The sequence below is a fragment of the Felis catus genome, chromosome B1 (assembly GCF_018350175.1).
Source record: "Felis catus isolate Fca126 chromosome B1, F.catus_Fca126_mat1.0, whole genome shotgun sequence".
Lineage (NCBI taxonomy): Eukaryota > Metazoa > Chordata > Mammalia > Carnivora > Felidae > Felis > Felis catus.
The window spans coordinates 39,908,979-39,930,823 of NC_058371.1; the positions used below are offsets into that span (position 1 = coordinate 39,908,979).

The window sequence follows — 21,845 nt, forward strand, 5'->3', positions numbered from 1 at the left end:
TTCTCCCTTCATTCTCTTAATGTGATATAGTACATTGATCTTTGTATGTCTACTCTTATGTGAGTTTCATGTTTTTCAATTACAGTAGCTTTATAGTAAGTTTGAAATCAGAATGTGATTTCTCCAACCTTTTCCTTTCCAAGATTTTTTTTCTTGGTTATACTGGTTCCTTTGTATTTTCACATAAATTGAATAAGTGTGTCAATTTCTACAAAGGAAATCTGCTTAGAATTTGATTGGGATTGCACTGAATCTTTATTATTCAATAAAGTCAATATTAAGAGGACTGCAGTCTTAACTAGAGTGAATTTTCTGATACCTGAACATGGATTGTCTCTCCATTTATTTGGATCTTTAGCTTGGCAATGACTTAATAGTTTTCAGTGTACAGGTCTTCTGCTTGTATTTTTTTTTTTTAATTCAAATCCAAGTTAGTTAACATATAGTGTAATAATTATTTCAGAAACAGAATTTAGCGATTCATCACTTACATGTAACACCCAGTGCTCATCTCAGCAAATGTCCTCCGTAATGCCCTTCACCCCTTTAGCCCTTCCCCCCACCCAAACCCTGGAGCAAATGCAGAGTTTGCTCTTTGCATTTAAGAGTCTCTTATGGTTTGCCTCTCTCTGTTTTTATATTATTTTTGCTTCCCTTCCCTTATGTTCATCTGTTTTGTATCTTAAATGCCACGAGTGAAATCATATATTTGTGTTTCTCTGATTGACTTATTTTGCTTAGCATAATATACTCTAGTTCTATCCACATTGTTGCAAATGTTATGCTTCTTTATTAAACTTACTCCTAAGCATTTTAATCTTTATGCTACTATTGTAATTTCATTTCCAGATAATTTACTCATAGTACACAAAAATATAATTGGTATTTATATACTGATCTTATTATATATTGAGGCCTTGCTGAACTCATTTACTAGTTCTGTGATTTTTTTTTTACATCCTTCTTTCTAATCTGAATGTGTTTTATTTCTTTTTCTTGCCTGACTGCAAGAACCTCTGATACGACAATGAAAAGAAGCAGCAAGAGTGAACATCCTTTATGCACCCCTATGTTTACCGAAGCATTATTTACAACAGCCAAATTATGGAAGCAGTCCAAGTGTCCATTGATAGATAAATCGATAAAGAAAATGTGATATTCATTATATATATATATATGTATGTATATACATATACATATACATATACATACATATATATATACATATACATATATGCAGCCATAAAAAAGAATGAAACCATGCAATTTGTAACAATATAGAGGGAGATAGTATAATTCTAAGTGAAATAAGTCAGAGAAGGACAAATATCATATGATTTCACTCATATGTGAAATTTAAGAAACAAATGAAAAAAAGAAAAAAAAAAGAAGAAACAATACAAAAAACAAACTGCTAACTATGAAGAACAAACTGATGGTTGCCAGAAGGGAGGTGGGTGGGGGATGGGTGAAATAGGTGAAGAGGATTAAGGAGTACACTTAGAATGAGCACTGAGTAATGTACAGTATTGTTGAATCACTATATTGTACACCTGAAACTAGTTTAACACTGTATGTTAACTATGCTGGAGTTTAATAAATAATAACACATAAAAAATAGTGATCATCCTTGCCTTGTTCCTGATCTTAAGGAAAACATTTAGTATTCACCATTAAGTATAAAGTTAGCTGTAGGTTTTTCATAGATGTCCCTTATTAGGTTGAGGAAATTTCTTTCTATTGAAGCTTGCTGAGAGTGTTTCTCACAAATGGTGTCACCATTTTTTTTAACTTAATGACATAACATACATATCTCTTCAGGTCAGGCATATAAGATATAGTTCTTTTTTTAAATGGCTCTACAGTTTACAGTTGAATGAGACTTTTAGGTTGTTTCTAAATTTCACTGTTATAAACGACGATTTAATTCATTAGGGTAAATTTTTTGAGCAAATTTGCTAGGTCAACGACATATACATAAATAAAGTTAAAACATATAGGCTTACAGGTAGCAAAGAAACAAAAGTGTAAGTTTACATGAGATAGCCTCTCTTTTTTTTTTTTTTTAATTTTTTTTTTTTCAACGTTTATTTATTTTTGGGACAGAGAGAGACAGAGCATGAAGAGGGAAGGGGCAGAGAGAGAGGGAGACACAGAATCAGAAACAGGCTCCAGGCTCTGAGCCATCAGCCCAGAGCCTGACGCGGGGCTCGAACTCACGGACCGCGAGATCATGACCTGGCTGAAGTCGGACGCTTAACCGACTGCGCCACCCAGGCGCCCCGAGATAGCCTCTCTTGATATGGGGGCTGAGAATTAAGGAATTAAGGTTTAGGCTGATTCTTAAAATTTGGGAAAAACTTATACAGTAGATTAGAGATACATGAAAGGATTACCAAGCAGCAATGAGTATCCAATTATGTTCAGAAATAATTTTTGGTGAAGACAAGCAAGATATAGAATTTTCTCAAAAGCAAAAATCTACTACTGACTACTTCAAACTAAAAAGCCTCTCCATAGCAAAGGAAACTGAACAAAATGAAAAGACAATGCACTAAATGTAAGAAAATATTTGCAAACAATACATCTGATAAGGGGTTAATATAAAAACATTTAAAGAGCTCATACAACTCAACTGCAAAAAAAACAAGAAATGAGCAGAGGATCTGAATAGACATTTCTCTGAGGAAGACATCCAGATGGCCAACAGGTACATGAAAAGATGCTGAACATCACTTATCAGGAGGGAAATGCAAATCAAGACCACATGAGCTATCACTTCACACCAGTCAAAAGGACAAGAGATAACAAGCATTGGTGAGAATGTGGAGAAAAGTGAACCCTTGTGCACTGTTGGTGGAATGTAAGTTGGTGCAGCCATTGTGGAAAACATAAATTAAAAATAAAACTACCATATGATCCAGCAATTCCTCTTCTGAGAATTTAATCACAGAAAATGAAAATACTAACTTGAAAAGATACCTGTGCCCTCATTATTTACAATAGTTAAGACATGGAAGCAGCTTAAGTTTCCATCAATTGATATATAAACGAATTGTGAGATTTTCACACACACATATGTATATATGAACTCCATAAGAAGGAAATCTTGCCATTTGTGATATGATGCATCTTGAGAGCAATATGCTAAGTGAATAACTCAGACACAGAAAGACCAATATTGTGTGATTTCATTTATATGTGGAATCTAAAAACAAAACAAAACAAAATAAAAAATACAAAAAAACCAAGCCACAGATACAGAGAACAGATGGGTGATCGCCAGAGGTGACATATGAGGGGGTGGGCAAAATGGGTGAAGGGGTCAAAAGGTACAAACTTCCAGATATAAAATAAATAAGTCACACAGATATAATGTATAGCGTGGTGACTATAGTTAATAACACTATATTGCATACTGAAAGTTGTTGAGAATAAGTTAAAAGTTCTCATCACAAGAAAACAAATTTTGTAACTGTGTATGTTGATGAATGTTAATTAGACTTCGTGTGGTGATCATTTCACAATAAATACCAATATCGAATCATTAGGTTGTACACTTGAAACTAATACAATGTTATGTCAATTATACCTTAATTTAAAAAAGGAAAAAAAAAGATAAATATATATAACTGTCTTTAGCTGGCCCTGGTTAATTTGGAACAGAGAAAAAAAACTTTAGGCAATCTGAACTGGTGTTTGACAAGCTTTCACCATTAAGGAAAGATGGTGGTGATCAGAACACAGTTAAATGGCTGTGAGGTGGGCTGTGTAAGCTGGAAAATGAGGCCAGAAGAGAGCTGATCAACAGAAATAGAAACCACAGATGGGGGGGCGCCTGAGTGGCTCAGTCAGTTAAGCGTCCAACTTCGGCTCAGGTCATGATCTCACGGTTCGTGAGTTCGAGCCCCGCATTGGGTTCTGGGCTGACAGCTCAGAGCCTGGAGCCCGCTTCAGATTCTGTGTCTCCCTCTGTCTGCTTGCACTCTGTCTCTCGCATTGTCTCAAAAATAAATAAACATTAAAAAAAAATTTTTTTTAGGAACAACAGAGAGGGGGTTAAAGGTGAAATGCGGTAGGCAGAAGGAATGAGGAGGAGAAAAAGGAGGTTGTAGTCAGAGGAGAGGAAGAATTCCAGTTTTGGGTAACTGAAAAGCCAAGGGCAGGTTACTGGAACAGGGGTGAACAAACTGTGAAGCTGTACAAGTCACCGTTCAGGCTCCACATCTGCCAGCATGATGACAAAAGTGGAAGGGACTAACTTCGAGCTAAGTGCTGCTCCTTCCCTGTGAGAAGAGCAGAGTTCTACTTTGTACAGAAGTCCTGTAATGCATTGATATCCACCTCACATCTCAGGCGAAAAAAAAAAACCACTGACTGACTTTTAAAAGACTTTTAAAAGAAACTTTCCAGAATAAAATTTTCCAGGTTTATTAACACAGATGATTTAACAAATGTTTATGCTTTTGATCTAATAAAATTCAAATATTTACATATAATTAAAATACAAAATAAGCCAAGTAAATCTGGTCTTATTAACTATAGCCTATTTGCCACAAAATCTGGGTAACAGTTTATATCAACTTCATGCCTCTTCACCAGTTTTTCATTTTCATCCACTGGTGCAGGCATCTTAAAATGAATCAAAAATTTCTACTCATACTGTAAAAAATAAATGATCTTGCTTGAGCTACTGAAATGTTTTTACCTTGAGTTGTGAGCTGTCCTTCTTGCGCCTGTACACAACGAAGCTCTTCAATGGTTTCCTTCAGAGAATCCCTTTCTGTTCTTAACCTCTGGAGGGACATCAAAAATAAGGAAAGTTAGCTTTACGTTTTATGAATTTATTCATCATTGGTCTTTGCCTTACCTAAGAGAGTGATGAACAGTAGGGAACGTGGACATGTTTCATGTTTTGATTTTCCATAGAAAGGTCATAAAAGGACAAAATTACAACAAATTTAATATTTAACAATATTAAATATCTACTATTTGCAAGGCAATATGTTATACACAGTTAAACATAAGAAACAAAACTGTTTACTCCAGTACATTATATAAAGTACATTATATAACATTCTTTTCATGAGACATAAAAAGATCAAAGAGCTAAGACTAAATATTCATCAACCACGACAAAGTAAAAATATTTTTAAAAGATTCAAGATATGATGAACAACAACAAAAAGAATAGTGTCCTCTCAATTATACAGAAAACAGAAAAGCTATTCAAATTTATAGAAAGTCATGAGCAGAACAATGTATGAGAAACCAAAGTGGTAGAAAACATAAAAGTATACAAAAGAAATTAGAGTGGAAGTAAAAACATTCTTTTAATCTTTTATTTTACATTTATTTCTGAAACACAAATGTAAATCTTCTATAATTTAAAAACAAATAGGATCTCTAATTTTTAAATTTATAAATAGAAGGAATTATTATAGTCCAAATATGAATTAAATGTCATTGTCTTAATTTTAGCAATGTTCAAAACCAAAGTGCCTAATACATATATACTCACATCTTTTTCTTTTTGAAGACTGTCAACTTTTTCTTTTAGCCGCTTATATTCAAAATCTAATTTATCTGCTTTCTTCGATTCTTCAGATAATCTATTTTGTAGTTCTACTACCTGATACAGAAAGGTACCATTAATATTTAAAATTTGAAACATTGGAAATTATCACTATTTTCTTCCACAGAGCTATGAAAACTACCCCCTCCAGCAACAAATATCAAAAAGAAAAAAAAAAAAGTGTACAATATAGCAGCCTAACCCAACAGAGAGAACAAGTAACAAAAATCTGCTCAGACATTATGGGTTCTAAAATCTGATTATCCAAAGTAGCAATGTACAAAATTACAAAGAATGTACAGTATAGACTTTCATTTCCTGTACTACACATAACAGAGGGGTCTGAAACTCAGCACAAAGCAAAAGAAATGCTAGGGAACAAAAAACCTGATTGCACAGCTGTGCTTACAAGAAAGTAAGAGAAAGCTTCAGGGCCTGAAATGAGTAGGAAGTCTGTATGGAAGCTACAGGTTCCACGAAGCACCAACTGCTAATACCAGGAAACTAGAGCTTTAAATGTAAAGGAAGACCAGTTGTTTAACCATCTTGGGCTCTAAAAGGTACTGAGTCAGTAAACAGGTAGGTTAAGAAAAAATCCATTAGCTGGAAAAAATCAGTAAGGAAGCTTGCCTGTCATAAAGTGAGTGCTCTGGGTTTAAACAAGTATAACTTGAAAGTTTGTAACTATGGCCTACTAACATGTAGATTTGTGTTTCCATTTTTACCACAGGCTTTATCCAGCAAATCCTAACCCAGGCAATTAATTTAAAGTTGTCCTGGTTGGTAGTGCTGTGACAAATCTGGCATATACAAAACATTGTTTGGAAGAATACAACATCAACCAAAACCTCCTAGTATTCCTGAAGATAAAGAGGAGCCAAATGAAAGAACAAAGGCCATAAAGAAGCCACCATGAACACCATTAACATTAACAACACTAACAACAAACTAGTAGAATAAGACCTGAAAGGATTTCAGATTGGAATTATTAGTTATAAAATAGTAGGTTTAATACTTAAAGAAAATAAAGATGGAAATCTAAATTAAGAAAGGAAGATGATCAGGCAGGTTTGAAAGAACACTAAAAGAGAACTTTTGGAAAGAAAAATATTATCATTGAAAAACAAAGTGTATTAAGCTCCAGATCAGAAATAGGTGGAGAGAATTAGTGTATTACAGAATTTCACTGCAATATTTCTAGTTGTAGATTCCTTATTTATTTAGTTTGTAATTCACTGTAAATACTACCTCTGATGTCCTGCATTAGTTCTAAAACAATGTTCACGCATCCTTTTCCTCAAATAACATCTTTTTATATTTCTTGCTGTTCTCTTTTCTGGAACTCTAATTGGATCATCTGATTTTAATTTAACATCTTTTAATGTCATGTATAGTTTCTTTGGGCTACATTTATTTTGGGTAGTTCCTCAGTCCACATTCAAGTTAACTAATTCTTTCAACTTTAGTGTATGTTGAAAATTGAGTAATAAAATGTTGCGAAGAAATATACCCAGGGGGCGCCTGGGTGGCTCAGATGGTTGAGTGTCTGACTTCGGTTCAGGTCATGATCTCACAGTTTGTGAGTTCAAGCCCCACATTGGGCTCTGTGCTGGCAGCTCAGAGCCCGGAGCATGCTTCAGATTCTGTGTCCCCCTCTCTCTCTGCCCCTCCCCTGCTCACGCTGTCTCTCAAAAAATAAACATTAAAAAATAAATTTAAAAAATAAAGAGAAATATACCCAGCAAAAAACTTGCCAGTATTCACGGTGCACAGAGCTGTTCTACTAAATCTTCTCCAACTCATTTTAAGCTAGTATAGTTTTGATGCCAAAATCAGATAAGGAAAGTATGAGATAGAAACCTTCAAGTGAATCACAGAGGCAAAATATTCTAAATAAAATGAACAAAGCAAATCTAATGATGTGAAACCAATAAATCTGCAGTGACTAAATGAGTTTTGATTCAGGAATGCAAGGATAGCTTAAGCAGAGACAATCCATTAATATAATTCATCAACATTAATAGAAAGGAAGAGCAGAATAGGAGTATCTCAATAGTGCAGGAAAAGGAGCTGATTAAGTTTAATACCCATTTAAAATAGACATACTGAACAATATATGCTAATACACTGGCAAAACATTTAAACATTCTGTATAAAATCAACAAGAAATGGTTGCCTAATATGATCACTTCTATTCTGAGTTGTATTACAGGTCAAACATGCTGACTGAGAAGGAAAAAAATGGTATGGAACAGAAAAAGAGAAACAAAACTATTTTATTTGTATTTTATATGACTTCTGACAAGAGATACTGCAGACATTACTAGAAGTAATATGAGAATCTGGCATGGTTGTAAAATGACATAAACATCGATTTCAATTGCATAAACAACAAACTGAAAATGGTATCCTTTCTTTTGCTAATTGCAGTTACAAAATCTGAACAAGGTACCTAAGAGTAAATGTAATATGTGCATGACATTTAGAAGAAAATTACAAAACTGAAAGACACTGAAGATCTAAATAAATGGAAAGATATATTGATCAAATAGGAACATTCATTGTCATAAAGATGTCAATTCTCCCCAAATTAACCAACAAGAGTCAATGCAATTATAATTCCCAAAAGTTTTGGGTATTTAGGTAAGGAAAAGTTCTAAGAGACAGTTTTGAAAAAGAACAAGGTGTATTATCAAATATTAAATTACTAAAAATTTATAAATAATAAGACAGTGGGGTATTGTGTCAGAATAGACATATAAACCAATGAAACAGAAGAGAGTACCCAGAAACAAACTCACATTTAAGATGGAAACTTTAGGTATGTGATAAGATGGACTTGCAGGTCATTGTGGAAGAAACGGACTACTAAATAAATGCCACTACGTTGACTGGTTGCCTACACAGACAATGAAGTATTCAAATGGATCCTTAATCTAGCATCCTACACAAAAATTAATTATGTGTGATTTAAAGAACTAATTGTGCACAAAACTAACTTTAAATCTTTGTTAAGAAAACAGAGGTTAGTCTTACATCTTTATGTAGGAAATTATTTAAGACAAAAGACAAAATATTTAAGACAATATCATAAAAAGATATTTAAAGTTAATCTCAAAAAAGGTAAAGAGAAAGGTCACAGAATGGTAGGAAATAAAAATAGCAAGTGTAATTGACAAAAGATTAATAGCAAGACCATATAAAGAACTTTCAGAAATCAGCAAGAAATAACACAATTTTAAAAATGAATAGAAGATTAAAAATGGGCAATTCACAAAAGAAATGTAATCAGTAAATATATTTGTAATTAGGGTAATGCAAAGTATAATCATGAGGCGACACGATTTCATATTCAACCAACTGGCAAAATTTCAAGTGTGACAATACTATGTGTTGGTGATGATGTGGAACAACAGGGATTCATACAAACTTCTGGTTAGTAATACAATCATTTTGAAGAGCATTTAGCAGTATATCATTAAATGAAGATACTCTAGGAAGAAATTCCTTATAGCTGTAAACTTTCACACATGTATAGAAGAGGACATGTTCAATACTATTCATTGTGATATTTCTTGTAATTAAAAGAAATGTTGAAACATCCTATGTTGTCCTTCAATAGGAAAATGGATAAACTGTGGTTTCGTGACTCAACAGGATACTGTATAGCAGTACATATGAAACGAATAAAGCTATACCTGTCAACATAAACAAATTTCACAAATATACTGAGCAAAGTAAATCACAGAAGAGTCTTTTTACTATATCATTTATATAGTTCTGAAACATGTCAAAAATGTTACACATTTTATATATATATATATATATATATATATATATATATATACACATACATACATATACACATACGTGAGTAAATATATATGCACCAAAAGAATAAAGAGATGCACGGGAAAGAAAACTACAAAACAGCATAGTGGTTACTATAATGAAGAGGGGAAGAGTATGTTTTATTTTTTTAAGCATAGATACTTATATTATTCTTTTACTTTTGTGTATTTCTTAAGTATTACATAATAACTTAAAAATAAAAAACAATAAAAAGCTTTGCTATAGAGACTAGTTGGTAACCTCTGGATAAGAACTAAGTTTTAATGTTAGCTATACTGGAATTAAAATTAAGAACTTAGTAAGAAAAAAAGAACGAAGTTTCCATAGGTAAAAAACAGAATACTGTGAAAACAAAAGTCAGTGGATTTTTGGTAAGCCACAGTATTATAATGGAAAGCTTGCTTGAAAACATCATTAAGAAACTTTGTTACTATTCTTTTTACCTGTCTCTTATATGTCTCAAGTTGACTTCGAGCTGCATTGGCTTTTCTTAACTCTTCCTCTAGACTGACAGTGTTCTGCATATACATAGTATTCTTTTCTTCTAAGAGTTTAACCTGACGCCTCAAATCACCAAGATCTTCTAGCTTCTTTTTATATGATTCCACTTGGCCTTCTAGTTTAGACACTTTATCAGAAGAATGTCTAGAATGAGATGGGAAATCAGAAATCAGAAACACATCCAGAGTTGTAAAGCTGTTTTAATAGTGCTAAACCAAGAGGGACTGCCAGAAAAGAACACATTCAAATGAAGTTATAAGACCAAAGGTGACTCTAGATTAATGTTTTGTTCAGGCTAAAAAATATGACCAAAATTACAGCAAAACTTGTAATGGAGAATGTCATATAATTTCAGGAAAGCAAGTGGTGGTGGTGGGGTGTGTGTAGGGGGGTAGCCAGCACAGTGACATGTAGCAAAGAAGCAAAATAAATTGTGCAGTGTCCAAATGATTTGGCAATTAGAATGACATTAGTGACCAAAGGAACAGCCATTTCCGTGCAGCAGTGGGGGTAGGAGAGGGCACATTTTAAGCAGTTAAGGAGAGAATGTAAATTTTACCTTATGTAATCTAAATTTGTTCTGGAGGGAAGGAGAGAGGAGTAAGTCTTTTTTCTAAGATGAGAGACCTAAACATATAAATATATGCTAAAGTGGGAGATCCAAATGCAAAGAGAAATGAGAACAGATGGAACACAGTCCTTGTGTAAGCAAGAAGTATTGAGACCCAGAGCACTGAAGAAGGAATCAGCACTGGACATGAGAAAGAATGACAAGTCTACATTCTAAAAGCAAAAATGAAAAGATAGGTGGGAATGCAGGGCAGTTAGAGGTACAGGAAGTACAGGGCATGGAGAGTCCCCACAGTTCATGGTTTTTCCTTGATGCAGTAGGAGACAATGTCATCTACTGAGACTAAAGCATTGAGAGGTGGGGGGGTGGGGTGGGGGGTGGGTGTCCAGGTGAAAAGAGTTATGGAAATAGGTGCTAGCTATGAGAGAAATGGGAGACAGAGCTATCTATCATGAGCAGCAGAATGGTGGACCACAGGTAAGAGCCCAAGGAAGAGTAAAGATCATGGCTTTGTAGTAGGACAAAACTGTATCACTATGTGATTTTCTCTATTCATTCTCAGTATTCAAAGAGCAAAAGTGTAAATGGCTGGAATGATCCAACAGAAGATAGATTATACAAGTGGAATGGTGGCAAATTGAGGTGGCAGAGAGTGAAGGCACTTAGTTCTCTCACTAAGTGAGTCGAGGTGCAGGTAAACTGGTCCAGCAAGGAAATGATGCCTCGTGGGGTGTGACAGTAGCCGAGAAAGAGGAAGACTGAGTGAGCAGAGGACTTGAAATTAAAGAAAAGGAGTCATAATAAGAAAAGCTCCAGAGCTACACAAGTATTTAGTGATGGTCGGAGACTAGTTTCTATTTAACAAACATTTATACAGCACTTACTTACTTGACAGATGCTGTTCCAACGATTTAGAAATAAAAACTTACTTAGTTCTGCATCTAAATCTGAGGTGAGAGGTGTATTATCTCCATTTTACAGATGAGAAAATGGTTACATGAGAGGTTAAATAAATGATAGCACTGGAATCTGAACCCAGTTAAATACCCTGCTATGCTCAGAGATCCTAGAGTTTATAACATGAGTGGCAGAGCTGTTCTGGGTGATGACAGGCCTGAGAGGTCACAAACATGGGAAAACTGTTTACCTAAGAACATCTATTTCATCTTTTAAAGACTGAGCATCATCTGCCAAAGTGGTTAGTTCATCATTCTGTTGCCGGAGTTCAGAGATTTCCTTTTCTAACTCTTCACAGCGTATACGATAATCATCTTTGGCTGCTTCTAGTCTGTAATCAAAACAAAATAGACCAAGAAAGTACTATTTATTGTCTAATAATTCTCCTTAGAACAGCAAAAGGAAATAAAAAACATGAGAATACACTCTTGAACCTGTCTCCTACTTCTGTGACCATCAGCTCTATCTTCAAGTTTTAACTATCCTGAAAATGGATTCCACTGGTCCAAGGCTTATGGAAACATAACAACTGATTATCACTCCTCTGTTCAGAAAGTTAGACATCACGTAATATTTTTCCAAATACAGAACATAAAATTTATTTAAAGTTTTATTTGTGACCATGAAATCAACAGATGTTCCTTGTTGAAAATTTATAATACAGAAAAGCAAGAAAAAAATATGTATTAATCTAAGTAGATAATACTGTTAATTAACATTTTTGAGTATATCCTCTAGTCTGGTTGCTATTCATAGGTCTTTTCCCCTCTCAATATGGATAATACCGTTCATACCTCTTATTTTATTTTGCTTTAACATAAACTTTCCTTTTGATTTACAGGACTGTCTCTAATGTCACAAATATTTATTGTTGATTATTTATTTTTTTATTTGAGAGAGAGAGAGAGAATGAGAGTGAGTGAGCATACGAGTGGCAGAGAGGGGCAGAAGAGGGCAGTCTGACGTGGGGTTTGATCCCCTGAACACTAAGAATCAGGACCTGAGCTGAAATCCAAGAGTGGGGTGCTCAACTGACTGAGCCACCAGGTGCCCCCAACTTTTAAACATTTTTTTTGAGAGAAAGAGGGAGCCTGAGTGGGGAAGGAGTGGAGACAGGGAGAGAGAGAGAATCTTAAGCAGGCTCCATGCCCAGTGAGGAGCCTGACCAACCACGAGATCATGACCGGAACAGAAATCAGGAGACGCTTAACCAACTGAGCCACCTAGGCGCCCCCTCAAGTGTTCCTTTATTTACTTTCAATTTTATTTATAGAAGTATTTCAATTTAACAGAAATTCTTAATTTCTATGTAATTCTATTGATGCATTTTCTACCTTATAGTTTTCACTTTTGGTGTATGATTATAAAGCTTTTTTCTTTTATATAAAACATAAAAATATTGCAAATATTTTAAAATATATTTAAATATAAATAAATTTAATAAATAAATTTTAATAATTTAATGAATACATTTTACTATAAATACAAATTTAAATAAATTTAAATATACACATATATAATAAAATATTATAAAAATATTTTATATTTCTTGTTAGTATTTAACAGGGGTTTTTTTTTTTGAATTTTTTTTAAATGTTTATTCATTTTTGAGAGACAGAGAGAGACAGAGCATGAGCGGGGGAGGGGCAGAGAGAGAGACACACACAGAATCCGAAGCAGGCTCCAGGCTCTGAGCTGCCAGCACAAAGCCCGAAGTGGGGCTTGAACTCACAGACCGCGAGATCATGACCTGACCTGAAGTCAGACGCTCAACCGACTGAGCCACCCAGGCGCCCCCAGGGTTTCATTTTTAACACTAAAATTCTCAATTTCCCCTGGAATTAACTTTAGTATATGATGTAATGTAGGAATCAAACTTTTCCTGCCAAAATATTTACTTACTATCCTAAAACCATTTAACAAATAATTTAATCTTTACCTATTGATTAAAAAATGCCACCTTTGTCATATTAGAAATTTATGTATACACTTGGGTCAGTTTTCTGGATCCGCATTTGTTACTGGTTTGTCTACTTTGCTGCACCAATACCAAAATTAGTACAGGTGTGTAACATTTCAACAATGGACATGGCAAGCACTCCCTCATTATACTTTGAGTGTAAACGTTCTGGGAATCTCCTGCTCATCAATACTTCTGGCTGAACACAAAATGTGAATTGGAATCAAGTTCAAATTATATAATAATTTAAGAGAAAATGGCATTCTTACAATGCGCTGTTAAAAACGTGTAAAAAAAACTAAGTAAACAAACAGATGTTATCGTTCTCCATATACTGAAATACTTCTTATGTACGACTAAAAAGTTTTTGTTGTACAAGTCCCTCATATTCCTTTTAAATTTTATTATTCCTTGGGTACTTATAAACTTACAAAAGCAAGTTTTTCCTGATGATCCTACCTAGTTATTACTAGAACATCTTATGACCTATACAAATGTCTTATAGTTACTCTCTTCCCATTAAGTGTTTACCGGTTCTGAGAACTTTTGGTTGATTCACTTCACATTTTCTAGGTGGACCAACCTATTATCCATAAATAATGATCATTTACTTTTTGTCATTCCAAAATTTTATCTTATTTTTATTTCATTTTCTAGAAATAACTAAATTGTATCTGTGTGCCAGGCAATATTCTCAGTACTTTTCACATGTTAACTCATTTAATATAAAAATTCTAGAAAGTAGGTAATTATTAGACCATCTTACAGTGAATGAAATGGAGGCATGCCCAAAGTTACACAGCTACTAAGTGGCAAAGCCAGGATTTTTGGAATGTCTAGAAAACAACTCAAATACTAGATTAATACAAATTGTCATATTGTTCTTTACTGAGAATTTCACACACCAACCTTATTTTGTACTATTCCTTCTCCTTTAACTTATGGATTGAAAGAGCTAAAATAAGAAATTTAATATTGTTAAATTGTTATTGTAATAGACTTAATAACAGGTTAACGATCCTGGGATAAAGTTTATTGTAATAAAGTACCAATTGAAGTTGCTGTTGTTTATTTAGGATTATTTAAAAAATACTCATATATCAGATGTTAGTATTTTTTAAAATTATTTTTGTTGGGTTTGATGTAAGGGAAGGAAAAGTGGAAGTAAATTCTTATGCTCCAGATGTTATCATTGTCTAGAAAATTGGATTTAACCGCCCCCCCACCAACTATTCACTTTTAAATATTTGAAATCTACAATTTGAAAGACTAGTTCATGAATACCTGCACACCCTTTGCTAGATTCATCTACTTGTTGTTAACATTTTGCCTCATATGCTTTCTCTCACTTTATGGGTAAACACATACATAAAATACACACGTACATTTTTTTTTGAGAACTATCATAAAGGAAGCTGCAGAGGTCATGACCCTTCACCCCTAAATAAATACTAGAGCAGTAAGGATAGTCTTATTCATCATCGCAATACCATCATTATATCTAAGACAATTAATATTAATTTATCTAATATGTAGTCCATATTTATCCAACTGTAGTAAAAATGTTCCCTCTTTCCACTTTGATCCAGGATCCAAAGAAAAATTTTCACATTATCTTTAGTTGTATTATCCCTTTTGTATTTCCTTCCTTTTGTTTTTTATAATATTGACTTTTTTGATGGGCGGCTGGGTGGCTCAGTCAGTTAAAGTGTCAGACTTCAGCTCAGATCATAATCTCGCAGTTTGTGGGTTTGAGCCCCAGGTCGGGCTCTGTGCTAACAGCTCAGAGCCTGGAACCTGTTTCAGATTCTGTGTCTCCCTCTCTCTCTCTCTGCCCCTCCCCCACTTGCAATCTGTCTCTCTCTTAAAAATAAACAAACATTTAAAAAATATAAAAATATAAAGAGAAAAAATAAACTCCTATTTTATTGACTTTTTTGAGTAGTCTTACCCATCTTTAAGGATATTCCTTATTCTGATTATTTCTTCATGATTACATTCAGGTTAAATATCTGGCAAAAATACTATACAAGTGACACTGTGTACCCTGTGGGTGGTGCTACTTAGTTTGATGATTTAATTAAATGGTAACTGCCAGATCCCTCCATTAGAAAAATATATTGTCCCTTTTGTAATTAAAAATAATCCATGAGGGGCGCCTGGGTGGCTCAGTCGGTTAAGCGGCTGACTTCGGCTCAGGTCATGATCTCGCGGTCCATGAGTTCAAGCCCCGCGTCGGGCTCTGTGCTGACAGCTCAGAGCCTGGAGCCTGTTTCAGAATCTGTGTCTCCCTCTCTCTGACCCTCCCCCATTCATGCTCTGTCTCTCTGTCTCAAAAATAAATAAACGTTAAAAAAAAAAAATTAAAAAAAAAATCCATGAGGGGCGCCTGGGTGGCTCAGTCAGTTAAGTATCTGACTTCAGCTCAGGTCATGATCTCACGGCTCATGAGTTCAAGCCCCCCATCAGGCTCTGTGCTGACCGCCTGGAGCCTGCTTTTGATTCTGTGTCTCCTTTACTCTCTCCCCTCCCCTACTCATGCTCTCTCTCTCTCTCTCAAAAATAAATAAAAACATTAAAAAAATTAAAAGCACAATACCACTATCACATATATTAAAATTAATAATTTCTTCAAAAAAAATCTATGAGAGTTAAAACTTTAAAGCTCGTATCAATGCTCAAAAAAGAAAAAATATGAAAGATACAAGGTTATAATACAGATAACCCAGAAGAATTATATTTGACTATAAGGAATAATAAATACTAAGAGGTATAAATATGTAGTGCTGATAAGTACTTGAATTGTTTAAGCGCTTCAAAATAATAATTGCAATATGTACTACAACATGTATTCTGGAACAAATAAAAGACTTAGACACTATATCCTTTATAATGAATACACAGGACAATTCTAAATACCACTTCGCCAAACCATACTTTAAAAACTAGCCACAATTTAGGGGCACCTGGGTGGCTCAGTTGGTTAGGCATCCAACTCTTTCTTTCAGCTCAGGTCATGGTCTCACAGTTCAGGAGTTAGAGCCCCGCGTTGGGCTCCATGTACTGACAGTGCGGAGCCTGCATGGAATTCATTCTCATTCTCATTCTCATATTCTGTCTCTCTCTCTCTCTCTCTCTCTCTCCCCCCCCCCCCCCCGTCCACCCCTCAACCCCCCTTCAAAACAAAACAAAACAGAAAAAAAACTAGCCATAATTTAGAAACAAAAGGGCACAGTCATACTTAGATTTTACTATCTACCAATTCTGTCTTAGAAGGTCAAGATTAAGATGAAGGGTTCTCAAACTTTTTGGTCTCAGGACCTCTTCACACTCTTAAAATTACTGACATTTGAAAGAACTTTTGTTTATGTAGGTTTTATCTATGGATATTTACTTATCATATTTAAAACTTAAAACAGAAACACCTAAATATATTGAAAAGGACAGTAATAAAACTATTATATCAATATAGACAACACATCATTTATGAAAAATAACTGTATATCCTAAAACACAAAAATAGGGAGAAGAGTGGTGATGTTTTATATTTTTGTGATTCAAATAATCCAGTCTCACAGGAAACAGCTGGGCTGTCATAGCTATTTCTATATTCACCTGTTGTGACACCTTTTTGGCTGAAATGTATGAAGGAAACCCACCCTTGTGCAGACATGTAGGTAGAAAAGGGATGGGCTGGAAGCCTCTCTGAAAGCGTCTCTGCAAACCTGCAGGGGCCCACAGACCATATCTTGAATTGCTCATGTAGACCACAGGGGATGGACTATTTCTAAGGTTTCAAAAAAGACTTAAATATAGTTTTTTGTTTTTTCCTGTTAAAGCAAAATATATGTCTTACTGCTAAATCCTTCAATTGTGTGGGTCTGTTTTATCTGGCAGGATACCAAATTTTTCCTTTTCTCCTTTTCCCTTTCACCATCCAATTGCCAAAGGGTGATTCTCCCTTCCTCTTAGCCTTTTCCTCTCCCAGATGTGTTTAGAAAACAGTCCCTTTAAATTAGCTTATCCTTTAAATAAGCCTATCTCTATAAATCATGGACGTGGCCTTTTTTTTTTTTTTAATTTTTTTTTTTCAACGTTTATTTATTTTTGGGACAGAGAGAGACAGAGCATGAACAGGGGAGGGGCAGAGAGAGAGGGAGACACAGAATCGGAAACAAGCTCCAGGCTCTGAGCCATCAGCCCAGAGCCTGACGCGGGGCTCGAACTCCCGGACCGCGAGATCGTGACCTGGCTGAAGTCGGAGGCTTAACCGACTGCGCCACCCAGGCGCCCCTGGACCTGGGCTTTTTATTGTGTCCCTTTAAACCAAGTACCTGCAAAGGGCACCAATCTCTTTATGTTAGTGCCACTATGTTTTCAGGGTATCTGGTCCTTTAAGGCAACTCACTTGACTTTGAAATCTTTTCCCTGCAGTTTGTGGTTTAATCTCTTTTTTGTCTTAAAACTGATTTCAGATTTTCAGTGAGTTTAATCTTTCTGATGATCTCTCCAACTTACCTTACCCTCAGGCCCTGTATTTTTCTGTCTTCCTCTAATTTTTTGTTAATCTGCTTTTTACTTGCCTCAAAGCACCTAGCAGGATGGGGTGGGACAGGTGTATGGGATGTGTGGTTCTTGTTTGCTTTTCTCACAAGAACAGCTGAGGCATACTGTCTTTCAGGTAATATTGAGCGTGTGGTTTTGATAGAATTTTTCCTAGGTATGAAGTTACCTTCGTGTCACATGGGAAGATTTGGGGAAGTTGTTTATTTTACATCCTCCTGTGGTTTGCAGCCACCTAGTGTTATAGTCCTAACACTATATTCTTAACTTTAAAAGACAATTACCAAATGTTTTAACGGATAGACTTTAGTGAGGGGTCTTTTACCTGAACGTTTCTTCTTGGAGTTGTTCTAATTGAGTTTGGAGCTGCAGATGCCTTCTTCCTGCAGGACTGTTCGGATCTTCTATAGAATCAGATTGATTAAGTCTTTCCATTAATACCTGATTCTCTGCCAAAAGACTACTTTTCTCCTCTTGCAATGCTGCAACCTGTTAGAATATAGGAAGACAGCAATTATTTCTTCCAATTACACTGGCATCAGCACAATCACTTGTGAATTACCATTATGAATTAAAGCCTGTTTTGATCAACCTCCACTGCAAACATTTACACTACCTTTGAATACTGCACAGGCAGAGCAATACATAAGAGTAAGCAGGAATTCATTCTTTACATCTGAAAAGATAGTCCACCAAGTAAGATATGTAAATGGCAACTAAGCACACAAAAAGATACTCATGATTAATCATTAAGGAAATGTAAATTACAACCACAATGTTCTACCAATACACTCCTAGAAAGGCTAAAATAAAAAATACTGGCTATACCAAGTGTTGGCAGAGATGTAGAATAAATGGAAGTCTCATACGCTTCTGGTGACAATGTAAAATGTTTCAAGCACTTTGGAAAATAGCTTTGCGTTTTCAAAAAAAAATTAAACATGCAACTACTACATGACCTAGGCAGTATTTACTTACTCAAGAGAAATTAAAGCACATGGCCACACAGATTTATAAAGAATGTTAACAACTGTTTTATTTGTAATAGAGAAAAACTAGAAACAACACAAATGTTCATCAACAGGTTAATGGATAAATTCTAGTATGTGCATATGAGAGAATACTATTTGGCAATGAAAAAGAATTAACTATGGATACCATCAACATAAACGAATCACAAAATAATGAAAAAAAATCAGACAAAAAAGTATACAATGTATGATTCCTTTTATATACAATTCAAGAAGATACAAACAAATCTATAGTGACAAAGCAGAGCTGGGGACTGGAGGGGGAATACAGAGTCATGAGAAAATGTTTGAGGGTGATGGGTTCATTATATCAATTGTGGTAATGTTTTCACACATTCATACATATGTCAACAGTTTTGAATGTACACTTCAAATATGAGCAGTTTATTATATGTTCATTTTATCTCAATAAAGCTGTAATAACAAAAGTTAACTGCCATTTCTAATTCTTGCTCCCCATCCTCCACTTTCTCTTGAACTCATTCTAGCTGGGCTATTGGCCCTACCATTCTACAAAACTGCTCATCAGATCACTACTGACACCTCCATGTCACTGCGATCAATCAATGTTTGAAGCAACTGATCACATACTCCTCCTTGAAGCATTTCCTTCACTTGGCCACCAGGACCCCTTACTCTCCTGGTTTCTATACCAGCCTACCAGGCTTCCCTGTCTCCTTAGTCAATTCCTCTTTATTTCCCTGCCATTAGACTACCCTACAGCTTTTCTTCTTTACATACAGTGATGGCTTCCAGTTTCATGGCTATAAACGTCCTTGATTCAGTGATAACTTGCACATTTCTATTTCTAGCCTGCATGCCTAAACTGGACATCATTTATACTTGGATGTCTAACAGGCATCTCAAATTTAAATTGTCCAAGTGGCGCTCTTAATCGCTTCGCACTCTCATTCCCTCCAGTCTTTCCTATTTCAGTGAAAAGGAACTCTGTCCTTCCAGTTGCTCAGTCATAATCCTTAACATCTTTCCTTCATACTCACATCCAATTTGTAAGAAAATATCATTGGCTATACCTTCAAACATATTTTGACCACTTCTTAACAAGCCCTAAATTCCAATCTAAGCTAACATAATTTTTTTTTGCCTGGATTTGTGCAGTGGTTTCTTAGTCTTCAAAATTTGGCCCTTGCCTCCCTTTAGTCTATTCACCATACACCAGTCACAATAATCCATTTAAACAAAGTCAGCTCACATGACTACTTTGCTCAAAATCCTCCAACGACTTCCCACTTATTCAAAGTCAAAATCTTTACAAAGGCTTCTAAGGCCTCTTCAGACTGATATCCACTTCACACACTCTCTTCAGAAGGCACTCAGTAACATTTGTTGAATAAATGAATGAAGCTAAAATGCCAGCTCTATAATTTGTCAGGTTTGTATAAATGCGTGAGTCTTGTCTCAGAAGACAGCAGTGGCTCTATTCCATGTCACTGGACTATTTCATCCATTTCTGCACCTTCCTCCTTTTTTTTTTTTTAAATGATGTATGCTTGTGCATTTGGCAAAAGTCCTTTTCACACACACGGAAAACGGAGACTACAGGCATACCTTGTTTTGCTGTACTCCTCAGTACTGCCATTTTTACACATTGAAGGTTTGTGGCAATCCAGTCTCAAGTCTATAGGCACCATTTTTCCAACAGCACTGCTCACTTCATGTCTCTGTCACATTTTGATAATTCTTATAATATTTCAAACTTCTTCATTATTATTGTATTTGTTACGGTGATCTTCGATGTTGCTATTGTAATTGCTTTGGGGTGCCACCAAACACACCCATATAAAATGGTTAATTTAGTTGGTAACTGTTGAGTGTGGTCTGACTGCTCCACTGACCAGCTGTTCCTCCCCCACTAGTCTATCTCTCTCCTCAGGCCTCCCTATACTCAGAGACACAAAAATACTGAAATTATTAGGCCTACTATACCCTGTAAGTGTTCAAGTGAAAGGCTGCGCATCTCTCATTTTAAATCAAAAGGCAGAAATGATTAAGCTTAGTGAGAAAGGCACGTTGAAAACCGAGATAGGCTGAAAGCCAGGCTTCTTGTATTAAACAGTGTAGCCAAATTGTGAATGCAAAGGAAAAATTCTTGAAAGAAATTAAAGGTTTAAAGCTACTCCAGTGAACACGCAAATGATAAGAAAGTGAAACAACAACCTTATTGTTGATATGGAGAAAGTTTTAGTGGTCTGGAGAGATCAGCCACAATATTCCCTTAGGGCAAAGCCTAATCGGGAGCAAGGCCCTAACTCTCTTCAACTCTATGAGGGCTGAGAGAGGTGAGGAAACTGTGGAAGAAAAGTCTGAAGCCAACAGAGGTTGGTACATGAAGTAAAAGGGAAAAACTACCTCCATAACAAAAAGTGCAAGATGAAGTAGCAAGAGCTGATATAGAAGCGACAGACACCAAATTATCCAGGAAATTAAGGAGTTGACATAATTCATGAAGGTGGCTACACTAAACAGATTTTCAATGTAGATGAGAAATTCTCTTCTATTGGAAGAAGAGGCTATCTAGGACTTTCACAGCTAGACAGGAGAAGTCAATGCCTGACTTCAAAGCTTCAACAGACAGATTGACTCTCTTATTAAACATTGATGCACCTGGTGAGTTTAAGTTAAAGCCAATGTTCATTTGCCATTCTGAAAATCCTAAGGCCCTTAAGAATTAATGCTTAATCTGCCCTGCCTGTCCTCTACCCATGGAACCAGAGTCCCGATGACAGCACATCTGCTTACAACATGGTTTACTAAATATTTTAAGTCTACTGTTGAGACCTACTGCTCAGAAAAAAAGATGACTTCAAAAATATT

General features: G+C 35.3%; 1 protein-coding gene across 8 annotated transcripts in view; it reads right to left on the bottom strand.

Moving 5' to 3' along the window:
* Nucleotides 1-21,845, bottom strand: part of HOOK3 (hook microtubule tethering protein 3) — a 115,791-nt gene that overhangs the window by 42,454 nt on the left and 51,492 nt on the right. For all 8 annotated transcript variants that reach the window (XM_019828496.3, XM_045055478.1, XM_023252550.2 and 5 more), the window contains 5 exons: nucleotides 18,305-18,468; nucleotides 11,647-11,787; nucleotides 9,871-10,072; nucleotides 5,522-5,632; nucleotides 4,709-4,796 (listed from right to left, as the gene is read on the bottom strand). In XM_019828496.3, the coding sequence (XP_019684055.2) occupies nucleotides 4,709-4,796; nucleotides 5,522-5,632; nucleotides 9,871-10,072; nucleotides 11,647-11,787; nucleotides 18,305-18,468 (706 nt within the window). The remainder of the gene's footprint in view (nucleotides 1-4,708; nucleotides 4,797-5,521; nucleotides 5,633-9,870; nucleotides 10,073-11,646; nucleotides 11,788-18,304; nucleotides 18,469-21,845) is intronic.